A 19,746-nucleotide genomic window follows, 5' to 3' on the forward strand; every position below is an offset into this window, starting at 1 on the left:
TATAATTATTATTTCTGCCATCTCTCTGTTACTTACTTTCATATGATATAAATAGAACTGGGTGGCAAGAGTTTCTTATTTGGGTATTTTGACTAGTGAATCTCTTACTAAAATATTAATGAACTTTGGGCTAATAATTGACAACTCAAAGAACCCTTTAAGGGTTTGTAAATAAGAAGAGTACAAGAATTGTATAGCATTGTTACTGAGGAATAGTCTAAATCTGGAACACTATAATAGGTTCTCTTTTTTTTTTTTTTTAGGAAATTTATTCATTTGAGTGTCTTAATTACAAGGGGAAATATTTCTGTAGCTTCTTAAACTCTTAATATATGCTGTTTTTTTTCTGTTTTCTCTGTTATTTGTTATTTTCCAGCAATGGTGATTGTTCCCACTAGAGAACTTGCTCTACAGGTCAGTCAAATTTGCATCCAGGTCAGCAAACACATGGGAGGGGCTAAAGTGATGGCAACCACAGGAGGAACCAATTTACGGGATGACATAATGAGGCTTGATGATACAGGTAGGAAATGATTGATGTAAGGTGGCTGGCTCTCTGTAATTCCACACACAGGTGTTTCCTTTCAGTAACTTATTTAAATTGTTTTTTAAATTAATAAGGAACAAACATTGCAATATAAAAATGAATAAAGGAAATGACCATTTCATTCAAGCAAAAAAACAAATTGTTTTAGTAATAGAAAGAATATTCAGCCTTACTAATTTTTTAAATTGTACATAAAAACAGTAAAGTGATATTGTACCTGTCTGATTGACAAGGTTAATTCAGATTGGCAAGGCTAATTAGTAACCAGTAATGTGAGTTTGTGGAGAAGTTGGCTGTCTTGCAACATGGGCGTATAAGTTGATATAATCTCTGTGGTGGGCAATTTGGCATTATATTTCAAAATTATAAATGTATATTTTTAAGAATCTTTTTTTGAAGAAATAACTGGACAAATGCAAGGTTGTTTACTACAGCATGGTTTGTAGTACTGAAAAACTTGGAGCAACCTGAATGTCAAGGGAGTTTGGCTAAAATACATTGGATATAGTCTGAAGGGAATTCTACACGGCCATTAAAGAGTGAAGCTGACCTGTATTCATTTTTTAATGAAGAGTTCTCCATGGTACATTATTTAGTGAAAAAAGAAAACAGCAAGAATGAAATCCACTTATATAAAATTATACATAGAATTTTAGTCAAAATTTTACATATGATTATCATTTGATTAGTTTAATTATTATATTCTTTGTGCTGTCCTGTTATTTAAAATGATTATTTTATTTGATCCTTATTACAGTCTTCGGAAGACCCTTGATCTAGATTAAAGGCAAGCTACTGTATCAGAAGCTTGGCATACCTTTTGTTTTTCCTTGGGGGTTGCCCCAAGACAAATTTGGAGCAGGTGATTTGGGAAGTTGTAGCCCCACCCCCATGTAGCACTGAAACTAACAGGTATTCTCTAGCCAACCAAAGATGAAATGGAAATCCATATTCTAAAACACATCTGTGCCTCTTTGTATTATTCCTGCCTCTACAGCAGTATTTCTGATAAAATATATGATATAAACCTTTACTATATCCTTTTTGCCCCAACTAAAATTAACGAAAATATGTTTTCTAATCTTGTGTAGTGCATGTTGTGATAGCTACCCCTGGGAGAATCCTGGATCTTATCAAGAAAGGAGTAGCAAAAGTTGATCATGTCCAGATGATAGTATTGGATGAGGTAATGTCTCTTCATTTGGAAATATACTATTCTGTACTACTCTGGCTTTGTTCATAACTGCCAGTGAATGAAGCATAACCTCTTTGTGTTTATGCGCTTTTATTTGTTTTGTTTTGTTTTTTTTTTAATATTTGGCTGCATTGGGTCTTCGTTGCTGCGCGCAGGCTTTCTCTAGTTGTGGCAAGCGGGGGCTACTCTTTGTTGCGGTGGGTTGGCTTCTCTTGTTGCAGAACACAGGCTCTAGGCACACGGGCTTCAGTCGTTGTAGCACGCAGGCGCAGTAGTTGTGGCTTGCAGGCTCAGTAGTTGTGGCACGTGGGCTTAGTTGCTCTGCGGCACGTGGGATCTTCCCGGACTAGGGTTCAAACCCATGTCCCCTGCATTGGCAGGTGAATTCTTAATCACTCTGCCACCAGGGAAGTCCCTATGACCTTTTAATAAATGCATGACTCTTGTCGGTTCAAAGTAATTTGCTTACAAAACATGTTTTACCCTTTAAAAACAATAGATGATAGGAATTTATAGGACTAAATCAGCCTTGTGTCTTTTTCTTAGTAAAGCGAGGTTTTTATTTTTCAGTGAGAGAAGTTGTTGAATAATCTCAAAGCCAAGTTCATTCAAAGTCTCTTTCCATTCTGTGATTCATCTTAAGAAGCATGTAATGTCTCTAACCCCTCATTTAACATACAGCTTTGTATTGTTTGTTTTTTCGTCCCTGTTATAATGTGTTATCTCACCAGGTTATAAGTGCCTTTTAAGAACTTATTCAGCTCTGCATCCTTAGGACCTAGCAGTGTTTTATACATATAAGAAACCAGTGTTGATGTTTTTAAAGTTATTTTCCTGTTTGGTCTGTGTTTTAGATTACTAGAGCAGTTTCGTCATGATCTATTCAGAACAGGTTTTTATCTTTGAGTAATGAGAGCACATTTATTAGTTACTGCATGCTAGCACTAAGTGCTTTACGTGTTTTTTCATTTAATTTTTGCAAGAATCCTATAAGATAGGTATCCTATAAAGTAGTTAGTACAGTAAGAAGACATTTTAATTTTTAAATTGTGGAAACTAAAATAGTGGTTAAGAAACCTCCCAACATAGCTGATAAGGAGACAAGTTTTTTTTTTTTTTAATTTATTTATTTATGGCTGTGTTGGGTCTTCATTTCTGTGCGAGGGCTTTCTCCTGTTGTGGCAAGCAGGGGCCACTCTTCATCGCGGTGCACGGGCGTCTCATTATCGTGGCCTCTCTTGTTGCGGAGCACAGGCTCCAGACGCGCAGGCTCAGTAGTTGTGGCTCACGAGCCTAATTGCTCCGCGGCATGTGGGATCTTCCCAGACCGGGCTCGAACCCGTGTCCCCTGCATTGGCAGGCAGACTCTCAACCATTGCGCCACCAGGGAAGCCCAGGAGACAAGTTTTAAACCCAGGTAGTTTGACTCTGTAGCCTGTACTTTTAACCACTATACTATAATGTCTCTGTAATGGAAGTCACATTAAAATTTTGTTATGGGAACAAGGATTATTTCTGTCTGGGACTTTTTTTCCTTGGAGGATGAGTATTACAGACTTTTCCCCTTCTGAATCACTGGTAACGTGTCTTGGTGCCTTTGGACTACGCAGTGTTGTAGAGGACTTACTGTTTACAACCAGGAGCATTCCATGAACTTGCTGGATGATGCCTTATTAACCAAAGACCTTAGACATTATTTCATTGTGTTTAAGATTGTCTTCTCTTTGTACTACAGGCAGATAAGTTGCTGTCACAGGATTTTGTGCAGATAATGGAGGATATTATTCTCACGCTACCTAAAAACAGACAGATTTTATTATATTCTGCTACTTTCCCTCTTAGTGTACAGAAGTTCATGGTGAGTATAAACCTGTACTTGGAAGCAGTACTATTCTGTTGTCCATGAGTATATCTTTATCCATAATTACATCTTACTACTAGTCTTTATTACACTGATTTCAAGTTTGGGACTTTTTCTTCAGCTGATCAATTAAGGTTTGTTGTGCATAAATTAACTGATTTTTTTAAGATACAAAAGTAATTTGATTCTTATTTGTTCACTTAGCTTTTGGTGTCAGACTGACATAGCCATTGGTTCTAGATAAATTGATTACAGCATAATTCTATATTTAAAGTACAAAATAGTAACTTAGCTGTATATCTGAATGTTATATCTCCCATTTTATGGTAATTTACTTCTTCCATGACAGATAATAACGTTTTAAAGAGGGCTCCATTCTTTAAGAGTTTGTCAGGCAGAAATGTATGAGGATATATTCTGAGTTTAAGAAATAGACTCTGCTTTCATTTAAATATGAGACTCTTCTTTTTTTCAGAATTCCCATTTGCAGAAACCCTATGAGATTAACCTGATGGAGGAACTAACTTTGAAGGGAGTAACCCAGTACTACGCATATGTAACTGAGCGCCAAAAAGTACACTGCCTCAACACACTTTTCTCCAGGGTAAGTCTGTTAGGCTTCAGCGGCTGAATGTTGTCCGTTACTTACTACTTAACCTCAGTAAAACAAACAGTTGTATCAGTTTTCTCACCATTTTCTTTTTCTTTCTTTCTTTTTTTTTTTTTTTAAATACTTATTTATTTGGCTGCGCCGGGTCTTAGTTGTGGCATGCAGGATCTTTTAAGTTGCAGCATGTGGGCTCTTAGTTGCAGCATGCGGGATCTAGTTCCCTGACTAGATCAGGGATCTAGGGATCTAGATCAAACCCGGGCACCCTGCACTGGGAGCACGGAGTCTTAACCACTGGACCACCAGGGAAGTCCCTCTCAGCATTTTCAGTGTAAAAAAAATTCCTTAGTTTTTTCTAAAGGTAGTTTGAGTTGTTGATCTGAAGCTGATACTGTATGATTGTCAAGTCACAGGCACTTCTAATTTGATTCTAAAATAATTTGACCTTAATTACAGATAATCCTCATTATTCTCAGTAATTATAATTGTTCTGTTGTAGGCAGATTCTGTTTTTGCAAATTTGCCAAAATTTCCTTGTCACCCCAAAGTCAGTACTCAGGTGCTCTTGACGTCATTTGCAGACATACGTGAAAAATTTGAGACCTCGTGCGGTTTCCCCCTGCTTTCTTGTTTCAGCTCATACTATAAATGAGCACCCTTTTCACAGTCTATTTAGTGCCACATTTCCCACATTTCTGTGCTTTTCTGTTGATTTCACTCTTTTAAATGGCCTCTAGGCATAGTGCAGAAGTGTTGTCCAGCGCTCCTAAGTACAAGAAGACTGATGTGCCTTGCAGAGATAATGTATTAGATAAACTTCATAAAGGCATGAGTTACAGAACTGTGGGCCATGAGTAAATAAGGTGTCTTTAAACAGTAACACTGTTTAAACCAAATTCCTTGGTGGTCCAGTGGTTAGGACTCCGCGCCTCCACTGCAGAGGGCATGGGTTCAATCCCTGGTCAGGGAACTAGGATCCTGCAAGCTGTGTGGCAGGGCCAAAAAAAATAAAATCAGTAACACACATAAAACAAGGTTATCTGTTGGCCCGTTGATGGAAGAAGTTAAGTGTTCCTCACAGGAACCTAACCCTGTATTTCCCCTGGAAGCAGTGGTCCTATATTCAGTAATTCAGTGTTTCCAGTAACTGTATAGAACATAACTACCTCAAGTAATGAGAATTGGCTGTGTTTTACTCCTGTTGGCAATTATGCAGCCCTTATGAAAAATACTCTGCTACAATAAAACTTACTCTACAATAAAAATTATCTTCAACTGCTATGTAAATGAAATAGTACTTAAAATTTTTACAGTTTTGCATCTCTCTTATATTATGAGATTCTAAGTCTTAGATGATATTTTCAAGATTTGGCAAAGTTAATGAAGGTTTTTGTTTTCCTTCCTTACGTCATCTTTTGTTTTGTTTTCCCCCTGTGCTCAGCTTCAGATAAACCAGTCGATCATTTTCTGTAACTCCTCTCAGAGAGTTGAATTGCTAGCCAAGAAGATTTCTCAACTGGGTTATTCTTGCTTCTATATCCATGCTAAAATGAGGCAGGTGAGTATAAAACTTGAACTTGTATAGATTTTTTTAAAAACCTTTTTCTTAGTATTTCTTGGATTTTGTTTTGTTTTAATGCTCTTCCAAATGCCGTGAGTTTAAGAATAAATTATTCCTTAGCAGGCAAAGGACCATTCATTTTAACCTCTCTGAGGTTAGGTTTTCTAACTACAAACAGGGTTAATAGTACATATTCTTACCTCACAGGGTTGTCAGGAAGATTGAGATTATGTATGAATGAGTAGTTTGTAAGTTGCCAAGCATAATAGAAATGTGAGATTTTATTCCCTTCCTTCCCCGTATTCTTAGATTTGGGCTAGTATTTAATACAGTAATCACTAGCTACAGGTGGCAATTTAAAAGAGTTAAAATTTAAATAAATAAGTGAAAATTGAACAATACTTAAAATTTAGATTCAGTACAATCCCTGTCAAACTACCAATGGCATTTTTCACAGAACTAGAACAAAAAATTTCACAATTTGTATGGAAACACAAAAGACCCCGAATAGCCAAAGCAATCTTAAGAAAGAAAAACTGAGCTGGAGGAATCAGGCTCCCTGACTTCAGACTATACTGCAAAGCTACAGTAATCAAGACAGTATGGGACTGGCACAAAAACAGAAATATAGATCAATGGAGCAGTATAGAAAGCCCACAGATAAACCCACTCACATATGGTCACCTTATCTTTGATAAAGGAGGCAAGAATATACAGTGGAGAAAAGACAGCCTCCTCAATGAGTGATGCTGGGAAAACTGGACAGCTACATGTAAAAGAATGAAATTAGAACACTTCCTAACACCGTACACAAAAATAAACTCAAAATGGATTAAAGACCTAAATGTAAGGCCAGACACTATAAAACTCTTAGAGAAAAACATAGGGAGAACACTCTATGACATAAATCACAGCAAGATCCTTTGTGACCCACCTCCTAGAGAAATGGAAATAAAAATAAATAAATGGGATCTAATGAAACTTAAAAGCTTTTGCACAGCAAAGGGAACCATAAAGAAGATGAAAAGACAACCCTCAGAATGGGAGAAAATATTTGCAAACGAAGGAACTGACAAAGGATTAATCTCCAAAATATACAAGCAGCTCATGCAGCTCAATAGCAAAAACCACGAAAACCCAATCCAAAAATGGGCAGAAGACCTAAATAGACATTTCTCCAAAGAAGTAATACAGATGGCCAACAACACATGAAAGGATGCTCAACATCACTAATCATTAGAGAAATGCAAACCAAAACCACAATGAGGTATCACCTCACACCAGTCAGAATGGCCACCATCAAAACATCTCCAAACAATAAATGCTGGAGAGGGTGTGGAGAAAAGGAACCCTCTTGCACTGTTGGTGGGAATTTAAATGGATACAGCCACTATGAAGAACAGTGTAGAGGTTCCTTAAGAAACTAAAAATAGAAGTACCATATGACCCAGCAATCCTACTACTGGGCATATACCGTGAGGAAACCATAATTCAAAAAGAATCATGCACCACAGTGTTCATTGCAGCACTATTTACAATATCCGGGAGATGGAAGCACCCTAAGTGTCCATCCACAGGTGAATGGATAAAGAAGATGTGGCACATATATACAATGGAATATTACTCAGCCATAAAAAGAAACGGAATTGAGTTATTTGTAGTGAGGTGGATGGACTGAGAGTCTGTCATACAGAGTGAAGTAAGTCAGAAAGAGAAAAATACCGTATGCTAACACATATATATGGAATCTAAAAGAAAAAAAAATGATTCTGGAGAACCTAGGGGCAGGACAGGAATAAAGACCTAGACGTAGAGAATGGACTCTAGGACATGGGGAGGGCGAAGGGTAAGCTGAGATGAAATGAGGGAGTAGCACTGACATATACACTACCAAATGTAAAATAGATAGCTAGTGGGAAGCAGCCACCTAGCACAGGGAGATCAGCTTGTGCTTTGTGACCACCTAGAGGGGTGGGATAGGGAGGGTGGGAGGGAGATGCAAGAGGGAGGGGATATGTAAAGCAATTATACTCCAATAAAGATGTTAAAAAAATAAAATTTAGTTCTTCAGTCACACCACGTTTGAAGTGCCGTATTACATGTGACTAGCAGTCACAGTTTTGGAAAGTACAGATACAGAACATTTCCATCATTGCAGAAGGTTCTGATTTTTCTGTGTACCTCCTCAGGTACATCTGTTTTTACTATTTGCCTGTAGAAAAGGATGCAATCTATATTTCAGAACTTAATTCAACAGAAAATAAATTCAAAACTATCACAAGACAACATTTTGTGTTTGTGCTGACGTTGTGAAATTTCATAAGAAAGCAGTTTCTGTAGGCTAACGGGTTAAGAACTTAATCAATTCACATATGGTTTTCAAAGAAGCTTAGTGTCATGGATCAGATACCTTCTTGTAGGCCCCTAATATTAAAATTGCCACAGGAAATGAATGTATTAAATTGAAGAGAATATTTCAGAATGGAAGAACGTTGTGTTGAAAAAATGTTTACCAGATGCTAGATTTATTGCTTTTGCTAGAGTCAGTGTATGTTTTCATTCTTGTTTTTAAATTGGAAAGTAGTTATTTTTAGCTTTTGTATATAATAACTGAAAAGGTAAATAGTAGATGTTCTGGTCAAGCCAAACTTTTGGCATCTTTTGTTGGAAATATTTTAGAAGTATGGTGAAAATTATCACTAAAAATCCACTCCAGCAAAAAAGAAAAATACCTTTTTTTTTGCGGTACGTGGGCCTCTCCGGTTGCGGAGCACAGGCTTAGCGGCCATGGCTCACGGGCCCAGCCGCTCTGCAGCATGTGGGATCCTCCCCGACCGGGGCACGAACCCGCATCCCCTGCATCGGCTGGTGGACTCTCAACCACTGCGCCACCAGGGAAGCCCGAAAAATACCTTTAAGAATTGAGATAATAAGCAGCATATACATATGTATTCATATTTATTCCCATGGGAAACTAGTCTATGGTTAATTATTTTCACCTTTTGTTTTTAACTTATGTGTATTGAATTTGGTTCCTTTCTCATTCATGTAAAAAATAATTTGGGTATAAAGAACTTTGGGTAGGAGAAAAAAATCATGGCAGTTTGGGGGCTTGTGTGAGTTTTAATCAAATCAAATGCGTTACTTTGTTCCTAGGAACATCGGAATCGTGTATTTCATGATTTCCGAAATGGCTTATGCCGCAATCTTGTTTGCACTGGTAAGTATTTTGTTTCGTTTACACATAGTTTTGTATTGTTTTTGTTTTGTTTTGTTTTGTTTTGCGGTACACGGGCCTCTCACTGTTGTGGCCTCTCCCATCGCGGAGCACAGGCTCTGGATGCGCAGGCTCAGCGGCCATGGCTCACGGGCCCAGCCGCTCCGCGGCATGTGGGATCTTCCCGTACCAAGGCACGAACCCTTGTCCCCTGCATCAGCAGGCAGACTCTCAACCACTGCACCACCAGGGAAGCCCCCTACCTGTATTTTTCAAAGTCTAAATTAGCATAATAATTGTGGGACTAGAAAAGAATTAGAAGGGATAGCCTTGCATATTAGCTTACCTCAGGCCTCTTATAAATCATTTAGCAGAAGGGGATGAATGAATTCTAAACAAAGCATAAATAATTACTGCTAGAGGATTATGTCTTTTTAGAAGTATTCTACGTTACACAACAAAATTTTTAAAAATAATTTTCTCTGTTAACCTTGGATTAAATACTCAAAAATAGACTGAAGAAAATTACACTCCTGAGACTCATTTATGAGTATATAGCTTATCAGTCATCCTTGATTTGCACAGTCACCTTAGACCATTTTTTTAAAACTTTGTTACAGGACTGGGAAAAGGTAACTTGTTGAGCAGAAAGCTGCTTATGGTAATGTGCATGACAGATAATGCCAGTAATTTGCAAATGCTTTTGAATTACTGATGAAGTGAATGAAGCTTAGGTTACATTAGAAATACATGTTAAAGAGTATTATGGCACCAAATTGAAGGATATAATGGAGTTTTGTGTTTTTGGTTTTTTTTTTAAGATTTGTTTACCCGAGGTATTGATATACAAGCTGTGAATGTGGTAATAAACTTTGACTTCCCAAAGCTGGCAGAGACCTATCTCCATCGTATTGGAAGATCAGGTGAGGAAAAGGAAGGAGATGTTCTTTGTGGAGGTTGTTTGAGAAGTTTAATCACTAAATTTTGTTCCTTTGTAGAGTGTGGTAGCAGTTAGAACAGTGAATTAAAACTAATTTAGTTGTTTGATATATCAAATTAATTTCCAACTCTTCCAGAACACTTATTTTAAAAAGTTAAAATAACTTTATGCTTAATTTAAGATTCACAAATGAGAAGCTCACTTCTCTAACTGTGCTGTTTAGTATGTATATTCTGGCAATTTTTGACAGAAATGAGCACCCGTTTTTTCATTTGACAAAGGTAAAATAGCAGTGCTACTTGAGGCTGTGAAACCTGACGTTGTAACGTGTGTGTGAGTTCATATACTCAGAAGGGCACTGAACCAAAACATACATCCTGTATGGATTTGCCACTTACAGACTAGTGCTTGCACATTGATTCCCATGTTTAACTGTTTCATTAATTAAAATTGGTTTTTGTTAGGTCGCTTTGGTCATCTTGGCTTAGCCATCAACTTGATCACATATGATGATCGCTTCAACCTGAAAAGTATTGAGGAGCAGCTGGGAACAGAAATCAAACCTATCCCGAGTAACATTGACAAGAGCCTGTATGTGGCAGAATACCACAGCGAGCCTGTAGAAGATGAGAAACCTTAACAAGCATGTGTGTACCCGACAAAATAGCAAAGTGAGCATAATGTTTAAAGAAGGGAAATCAAGGTCCTCTTTCCTGGGGGGAATTTGATGTTCCACGATATATAATTAGCAGTAAAGGATGAAATACCTCTTGGCATAAATGACAGTAAACAGGAAGTATCTTGAAGTTGTAGTTGTGATCTTATTGGCGAATCTATAAATGCGGTTCACTTGAATATAGTCTTCCTAAGTAATGTAGTACGTGAGCAGTACTTAAGACAAATTCAGACTTCTAAAATAATGGAAACAAAAAAGAATCTTGGCGATTTTGAATATGAAAATATTTTTGCTCTTTATCACTTGGTCATCTCTGCTAGTGTTCACTCTTAATTTCTAATGAGAACCTTAATAAATTATGTTAAATTACCTGTAAAATTTTATTGCTAAAGGGGTAATCAGGTTATGATGATAACTGTCTTATTTTAAATGCCCACTCTGGTTTCCTGCAGATGGTTTCTCATCTTTTGGTGACTGTTGGGCTCTGGTAGAAATGCTTAAAACAAGGCTTAACATAGGGAAAAACCCTAAAACAGCCTACATTTCTCTAAGGAAACTCTGATTTAATTTGAGAGCTGTTAGTTTCCAAATCAGCAGTGAACATTCTACCTGTTACTATTTTTAGGTTTTTCAAATTACTCTCTTCACTTTAACCTTTTTATCCTAATTTAAATGTCAAACACAAAACCCTTGGACAAATATAAAACTAGCCCATGTTTGCTAATACATTGGTAGGCTGTTGAGTTCATGTACGGTTTAAAAAAAATTTTTTTTTTTTTAATTGTCATAGAGACTGCTGCCTGTTACCAGAACTTTCAGGGTTTCATTCTGTCTCTGGGATACACAGCAGAAATTCCTTAATCCTGAGTGAATTCTATAGTAGGCAGACAGGCTCAGTAGAAGCTGTTATAGAGAGCAGTGGGATGGGGATTGTGAACACCTATGTATCCTAGTTCGTATTGCTTTCATGGCATTAATTTTAGGCTTCTTTTTTCTTTAGGTTTTGACAAACTACAGAAGGCTCGTTTGGATCTGTGACACATCGATTTTGGGGGGATGCTCTTCTCTTTGTGGGTTTTTCATCTTCTTTTATTTTGGAACTATGAAGACTTAAAAGAGCTCAGACATTTTTTCTTTTTTTTAATTGGTGAAGAGAAAAAAGCTAAAAAGGAATTTACCTTTTTTGTTCCACTTGTTTGCACTGTGTGCTGACTGAACATTAGTTGCACTAACTGCTGGTTTTTTAAAAATGTTTTCTGGGGAAGGGGGACAAGGAAGGAGGAGAAAGAAGAGAAGGGGAGAAACCCTAAAAAGAGAAGAATCTTGATGAACACAAGCTTGTCTGCGATTTCAAAATTCTCCAACAGCTGACTCTTGAGTGCATTTCAACTTCTCCCTGGTTACTCATCCGTTTTTTAAGCCTGAAGAGCTTATTACTTATTTGTGCAAAGTGCCTTATGCTATGAGACCATTCAGAATATCATCTTTTAGACACAGCCCAAGGAATCAACAGTAGTATTGTTTTTTTTCTTTTTTCTTTCTTTTTAAAATTTTTGTCTTTCCGTTTTGGTTTCAAGTTGAAGTCTCTCTCTTCCCTTTCTACCCGATACTCAAGCCCAGGGCTGGAAGATGAAACGTATTAGTAATGTTAAACACCATTTTCTTTTTCTTTATGTGGAGGAGTTGATATGCAACTGCAGTTCATCCGCACTGTAAATACATGTATTTAAAAAAAAAAACAATCCCAAGTAAAAATTTCTTCTGGGCTGAGTAGATGCAACATCATCGCTCCCAAAGGAAAGAGCAGTCTATCATTGCAGGAGCCATATGACAAGCCTTTTGTGCTCTATAGCAGAACACTAAAGACTGGTTTACATACACCTCCATTAGCAGTTATGGCACTTGATGTGTAGACGTGTCAGAGCCTTTGACCCTCTTTCCTCTGTGGCAAAGCGTGTCCCATAGAAAATTGGGTGTGTATACTTGTATAAACTTTGTAAATAGGTTTTTTTCTGGGTTCATATATATATATACATATATATATATATATATATATTTTTTTTTTTTTGGATGAAGGTTGCTGGGATTAAGGGGATTAGATTGATTATGGGAGCAGCTAAAGATGAGAGGGGCTCAGTTTTCCGCAACACTAAATTCTAAAAAAGTACTTTGGCTTCTTACTGTAGAGAACAGACCTCTACAGGGACATCCTCTGTTGGAAAAGGGACCCAGAAGTCTGGGATCACTGCTGCCACACTTTGTCTCATATAGTACCTTTGGAGGAGGCCTGACAGAGAGAGCAAGGAAGCTTCAGAAACCTGTAATTCAAGATGTTATTTTTGAGACACTCTCTCTGATAATGTTTCTTCCCCCCTTTTTAAAAGTTTGAGAAACACTTCAAGCTCAGCAAAAGGGGACAAAGAATAATTTGCCTTGCAGTGTGGCAGTTTGATTGAGTGGCAGTTTCTTTGAGCAGTATATGTATAAAGCATGGATTTGCATTTCAGAATATTAGCCAGTACCAGCTGTGGTGACATTAGCAGTTCTGGGGCTTACTTTCTGTGGATCTTCTCCTGTACTGTGTAAGTGTATTGCCCTCTGCCCACCTTGATACATAAACTTGCAGGAATGGGCAACCCCTGAGAGCTGTTAACTTCGATGCTACAGAAAGCTGCTTGCCATCCTCTTGCTTTGTGACAAGAATTATCTGTCATTTTGCATTGTAAATTGCTGGCAAACGCATTACAGTCAATAGTGTTGCTTTAAATTGTGCCCCTCCCAACATGCTTGATGTTTGGCCTGATCTCCAGGCAAAAGGAGTGAGATGAAGCAAAACCAGTGAACTTTTTTTTTAATGTTTTTAATTCCCTTTTAACCCAGTGTACTAGGTCAATTAGGAGGCATCTAGGATTTTTTTTTAAAAAAAGGAAAAAATAAAATTAAAAAAATTTTATTTCCATATGCCACTGTTTTCCAAAACCCTAAAATATTGCAAGATGTGTCCTGCATAAACTTTCATGCTTAACTCATCTGGAAAAAGAAATCAGTTATTCAGAGTTGCTTTTTGACTCTGCCTAGTTCTAAGCAAAATTGTGACACCCAGAATTCCTTGAGGATCAAAATCCTGCAGATGCCTCCTGATCAGACATAGCCCTAACTCCTTAAAAACTGTAGCAAGAGCTGCACAGTACAAACCCCAAAAAGAATAACTCATTTATCTGGTAGCCAAGCCACATGTGTCTATCCAGCCAATGTTGGTTACTAAATACAAGGCCTACTTAAGGAAGTAACCTTTTTCCAGGGAGGGGTGGGGGGAGGGAATTTAAAAGGCATCAACTTTTGACCAAAAATCTTGCCCTTGTACTGATGCAGCTCTCTTTCTCCCCCACCTCTGGCGAGATAAGAGGAATCATTCATTATAGAAGAAAAGGAATGCTCATAAGTGAAGTTTTGTGTCTCGCTAGAGTGTGTGGGTGACTAAGCAGCGCAGTCTTTTTTGCCATCCTCAGACTGTGCTCTGCCTGGTGCCACATGCCTGTGGGTCCCTCTAAAAGCACAGACTTTAAATTGAAAGTATTACTGAAGTACAGCCTCTGATGAGGAGTGGCACTTAAAACTATCTGGGACACCACTATTGGACACAGTCTTGTAGAGGCAGCTGTCCAGTTTTGGTGCTTGTCTCTTGAATAGGAATTGTTAAATGGAAAGATGCTCAAAGGACTAGGTCAAAGCCTAGTCTTTTTTTTTTTTTTTTTTAATCGCCCTTACAATAAGGAGCATTGTTACTATTGGAAGTTGTTTTTGTGTTCCTTGCAGTATTGGGTGTTTATTTTAAGTAATGATAATATTTTTCCACTGGTTCATTTGGATGAAAACTATTTGCCCAATTTTTAATATTTAAATTACATTCAGCACCTGGTTTAACCAGTGGTTATATAGTTGTGTAATGAGTTGTGGACTGTTACACAGCTTGCTGCCTCTGTCCTTCTCTTTTCCTTACATTCCGATGGAGAAACTTTCTTGCCTTTTCCCTTAGTAATGGAATGGAATAAATTTATTCTAAAATGATCCTCCATGGGAAGAAGGGAGAGAGAAACCTAAATATAATCTCTAAATTATTTTCAAGTTGGTCCCAGCATCATAATATGGGTTGGCCCCAAAGACTGGGGGGGGCGGGGAGGCAACTGGTTATCAATATTTGTTTTCAGAATGAGATGGGAGCATCTTTCCTTTGCCATGAGCTTTGTGTTAGAGACCATCATGCTTGGGTTAGAACCAGACAACCCAGCACAAAGCCTTGAGTGTAAATTGTTGGAATCAAAACATCTCATTCTGATCACTTGATTTTTTTTTTTTTTAATAGGGGTGGGAGGGAGGTTACTTTGCCCCAAAAGGGAGGGTATCTGCACTAAGGATTTAGAAACACTTTGGAAGCTCATAACCTCATCAGTAACTGCCTTTAGTCACACTCCTGACCTTATAGATGAGTAACAAAAGGATGAAATAAGTTCTTGGGAATTAAGCCATGTTATTTTAATTTGCTCCTTTTTCAGCATTCTGTGTCTCTTAAGCTGTTATTGTGGAATCATTTTCTGGCAAAATAACCTTTGTCAAGCAAAATTATTGGCCTTGTGGGAGCTGACGTCAGTCAACTTTGGTGAATTTAAGTGGACTTTGGTGAGCTTATAGTTGTACTTTATATCCTTAAAGGTAGTTTTTTAAAACTTCCAAAGAAAACCCACTCTCCTTTCTGATCTAAAAACTCATCTTTGGGGTAAAGAGTTCAGTGTCCAAAGGTTGTAACAGTTCATGAGGTAAGAGGGCGCTAGCCTGGCACCTGGATTCTGCCCCTCCGTAGCTGACAGATTCCAACAGAAGTGTGTTTAAATTCTCCAGTAGACAATACTGGGCGGGGGGGGGGGGGGGGGGGGGGAGGGGTAGGGTTGGGTCGCTAAGGTACAGGCTGCTGTACTTTACCCAGTGGTTGTGAGGGAGGGTCCCTGGAGAAAACCAAGTCGCTAGTCCCTTTTTTGAAACAAAATTAAAACTTGAAAAAAAATTTTTGTTTAGTACAAAATGGGATAGAATTTAATGTCCCTAGCCACAAGGGACCAGTTCCACTGAGAAGTGAACAGTGGGAACTCAATTTTGAAAACATTTGGGGAAAGGGAAAATTGGCTTTCTGTTAATTGGCAGATGTTCCAGTGGGGCTGTTTTTGTTGGAATGTGTTATGTTGTATGTACACATATATGAACCAGAGCGTCTGCTGAGTTTATAAAGTTAAAAGCTGGTTGATAAAATCTTGATTTTTGTTACTTTATCACAATAAAAGCCCACTGGAACTTCAGATGTGTGTGTGGTGTGTCTTTAGCATCAGGCTGTGCGGTTTAGGAATACTTGCCTTTGAAATCATTTTTACTTACATAACTCACATTCTGGTAAAGCAGTAAGATTCTCAGCACTACTCCTCTGAATAAATTATGAGCACCTTTGTCCAGCCTTATTCATTGTCCCACCGTTTGCATTTCACTCTGTTTTCATAGCCTAAACACAGAACAGATAATCAGTTGGAAAGGAGAGCGATGTTGGTCCACAGTATGCCCGGGGGACTGCTAGTAGTCAGTCACCTCCTAGATTTGTTCAGATGTTTTAGAAAGTTGAACAGAAATAACTTACTTAGGAATTAACGATATGAATGGAATTTGTATTCTGAGACTGAGAAATACTAATGAAAGAAATCAGAAGACCTAAATAATTGGAGAAATCCAGACACAAAGCTGGATACAGCATCCTCGCCCCCCACCCCAAAAGAAATACTTCAGTATAACAAAATAATGTTCCAGACATGTATGCTGAAAACTGCAAAATTGCTGATGAGAGAAATCAGGCCTGAAGACATAGTCTTCCAATCCATGAATATGACACCTCTATTTTTGTCAGTTCCCCAGTTTCATCTGTAGGTTCAGAGTATTTCCTTCCAGTCCCAGCAAGCTTTTTGACAAGATAGCCACAAGATAATTCTAAAATTCATATGGGAAGGCAAGCCGCCATAACAGTTTTGGAAAAGAACAAAATTGGAGGACTCATTACCTGATTTCAAAATACAGGAAGCTATAGCAGTCGAGAAATCTGTAAATTCAGTTCTTTCACTACAATACACTGAAGAAATGTAGGGAGACATGCCATCAACCTTTTCATCTAAGGAGCAAAGAATGGATGTGTACAGTCTGGCCGAAGATCAATTTTTCTTGTAGATGCTGTGTGGGCAGTTTGTTCCTAGTTCATTAGGTGCATTTCCATTATCCTGTTAATCTAATCGCGGAACAGCGTACGGCTATCTCTCTGCCTCTGGATTTGTCCCACCCTCCCTCACTTTACTGTCTCCAGAGATTGACCTGTATGAACCACATAAATATTTCCTCTGCTCTCCGGCTCCCATTTCGGTTTGCTCACCAGGGATTCCCCCTCAGGAAATTAGAAAAAGTGAGGTAGGAGTTTGTATTCCTTTAATTCCCTTCCCGTAAGATGCCTCCAGCTGCTTTGTTTCTCAACTGGAGATCTCTGCAGCTGAGTCTGTCACTCTCTCCCTCCATTTTCTGGTAACCATCCTCTCCCCTTGATAGATTTTCCCTACACCCATGCTTTTGTAAATAGGCCAGATGTAAATAAACTCTCCTCAAATTTTCCTATGCCATCTGTTTCTTGTTGGGACCCAGACAGAGTAATTGGTACCAGAAGTGGCCCCAGGAAACAGACTTAAAATGAGATTCTCGGATTGGGTTAGTTATATTTGATGAGCTCAATGACAACCTCCTTATGGGGGTTGGTGGATGGGATGGAACATGAATAATTCATGGTATACAGTGGCATCACAATTCAAATTTTCACTGGTAGTACCACGGGATTAAGCGCAGGTAAAGGACGAGGCATAGGGAAATCAAGGGGCTGTGACAATCAGCAATAAAACAACCTATGGACTGGGAGAAAATATTTGCAAATGATATGACCGACAAGGGATTAATTTCCAAAATATACAAACAGCTCCTACAACAGAAAAACAACCCTATCAAAAAGTGGGCAGATAGAGAAAGAAAAAAAAAAAAAGTGGGCAGATTGGGGCTTCCCTGGTGGCACAGTGGTTGAGAGTCCGCCTACCGATGCAGGGGACACGGGTTCGTGCCTCGGTCCAGGAGGATCCCACATGCCGCGGAGCGGCTGGGCCCGTGAGCCATGGCCGCTGAGCCTGTGCGTCTGGTGCCTGTGCTCCGCAACGGGAGAGGCCACAGCAGTGAGAGGCCCGCGTACCGCAAAAAGAAAAAAAAAAAAAAGTGGGTAGATGATCTAAATACTTCTCCAAAGAAGACATACAAATCGCCAAAAGGCACATGAAAAAATGCTCAATATCACTGATTATTAGAGAAATGCAAATCAAAATTACAATGAGGTATCACCTCACTCCGGTCAGAATGGCCACCATCAAAAAGTCTACAAATAATAAATGCTGGAGAGGGTGTGGAGAAAGAGGAACCCTCCTACACTGTTGGTGCGAGTGTAAATTGGTGCAGCCACTATGGAGAACAGTATGGAGTTTCCTTAAAAAACAAAAATAGTTACCATATGATCCTGCAACCCCACTCCTGGGCATATATCTGGAGAAAACTATAATTAGAAAAGATACATGCATCCCTATGTTCATAGCAGCACTATTTATGATAGCCAAGACACAGAAGCAACCTAAATGTCCATCAACAGATGAATGGATAAAGAAGATGTGATACATATATACAATGGAATACTACTTAGCCATGAAAAAGAATGAAATAATGCCATTTGCAGCTACATGGAAGGACCTAGAGATTATCATACTAAGTGAAGTAAGCCAAAGACAAATATCATACAATATGCTTATATGTGGAATCTAAAAAAAAGAGATAAAAATGAACTTATTTACAAAACAGAAATAGACCCACAGACAGAGAAAACAAATGTATGGTTACCAAAGGGGAAAAGTGGGGAGGGATAAATTAGGAGGATGGGATTAACATATACTCACTACAGTATATAAAATAGATAACAAACAAGGACCTACTGTATAGCACTGGGAACTATACTCAATATTCTGTAATAACCTATAAGGGAAAAGAGTCTGGAAGAGTATATCTATCTATATATCTATATCTATAGATATATATATATATCACTGAATCACTGCGCTGTATACCTGAAACACAACATCGTAAATCAACTTTACTTCAATTAAAAAAAATAACTTCCTTGTACCTTTTGTCCACCAACCACACACACACATAAAAGTGGTAGGCCTTTTAAAACTTATTCTTTGGCACAGGGTTAAAAAAAAAAAGGCCTCAATTGCATACATAAGATTAAAAATATGAACATGAAATTAACATACAAACAGAACAAGAAGGCCTCCCCGGGAGTTTTGAAGAGGGTCCCTTATCTGTAGCTTTGTCCTTAGCTAACTGGTTACTGTGTCCCTAGGACTGAAATAGATGGCAGCCTTCTAAAGTTTTACTTGATTTGTATACACAGAAAATCTCTGGATCTGATGAACAGAATTCTGACTTGAGCCAGTCTGTTGATCTCTGAAGTTTCCAGGTGCGAGACAGTTAGCTGACACAGAGCCTCTTGAATAAAAACGAAGCCTTCCTCAAAAGGACCTGTGACCATTTGCTAGTGTGACTATATATTGGGGAAGAGGGAATAACCAGACTTTTGAGGACTACTGGGGGCCCAAAATGCTACAGGTCAGAGTAAAGGCTTATGGAGGTCAAGTGATCCATGGAGTTTTGGCTTGGGTCCATCTCACAGTTGACATATTGGGTCCCCAAACCCAGGTCTAGATTGCGTAGTGGGAATTGACATCCTCAGCAACAGGCAAAATCACCAAATTAGTTCCCTGACCCATGGAATAATATTATGGTAGAAAATGCTATATAGAAGCCACTAGAACTGCCTCTAACTACCAAAGTAGTGAACCAAAACCAATACCACATTCCTGAAGAGACTGCAGAGATTAGTTCCACCAATGAAGATTTAAAAGATGCAAGATTGGTGGTTTATAGGCCTTCCCTGGTGGTCCAGTGGGTAAGACTCCACGCTCCCAATGCAGGGGGC

General features: G+C 38.4%; 1 protein-coding gene across 7 annotated transcripts in view; it reads left to right on the plus strand.

Annotated features, from left to right (window-relative positions):
* The window catches only part of DDX6 (DEAD-box helicase 6), a 33,903-nt gene extending 18,383 nt beyond the window's left edge, over positions 1-15,520 (plus strand). For 5 of the 7 annotated variants that reach the window (XM_082844181.1, XM_082844179.1, XM_082844182.1 and 2 more), the window contains exons 6-11: positions 377-523; positions 1,639-1,733; positions 3,478-3,600; positions 4,079-4,207; positions 5,655-5,771; positions 8,931-9,913. In XM_082844181.1, coding sequence (XP_082700307.1) covers positions 377-523; positions 1,639-1,733; positions 3,478-3,600; positions 4,079-4,207; positions 5,655-5,771; positions 8,931-9,284 — 965 coding nt within the window. In that variant the 3' untranslated portion in view covers positions 9,285-9,913. Of the gene's footprint in view, positions 1-376; positions 524-1,638; positions 1,734-3,477; positions 3,601-4,078; positions 4,208-5,654; positions 5,772-8,930; positions 9,915-10,395; positions 10,603-11,607 lie in introns of those variants that run through there. The other 2 variants (XM_082844184.1, XM_082844185.1) reach the window with 2 other exon arrangements.
* The last annotated feature ends 4,226 nt before the right edge of the window (positions 15,521-19,746 follow it).

The sequence above is a fragment of the Leucopleurus acutus genome (assembly GCF_964270905.1).
Source record: "Leucopleurus acutus genome assembly, chromosome: 8".
In the NCBI taxonomy this organism is placed as follows: Eukaryota; Metazoa; Chordata; class Mammalia; order Artiodactyla; family Delphinidae; genus Leucopleurus; species Leucopleurus acutus.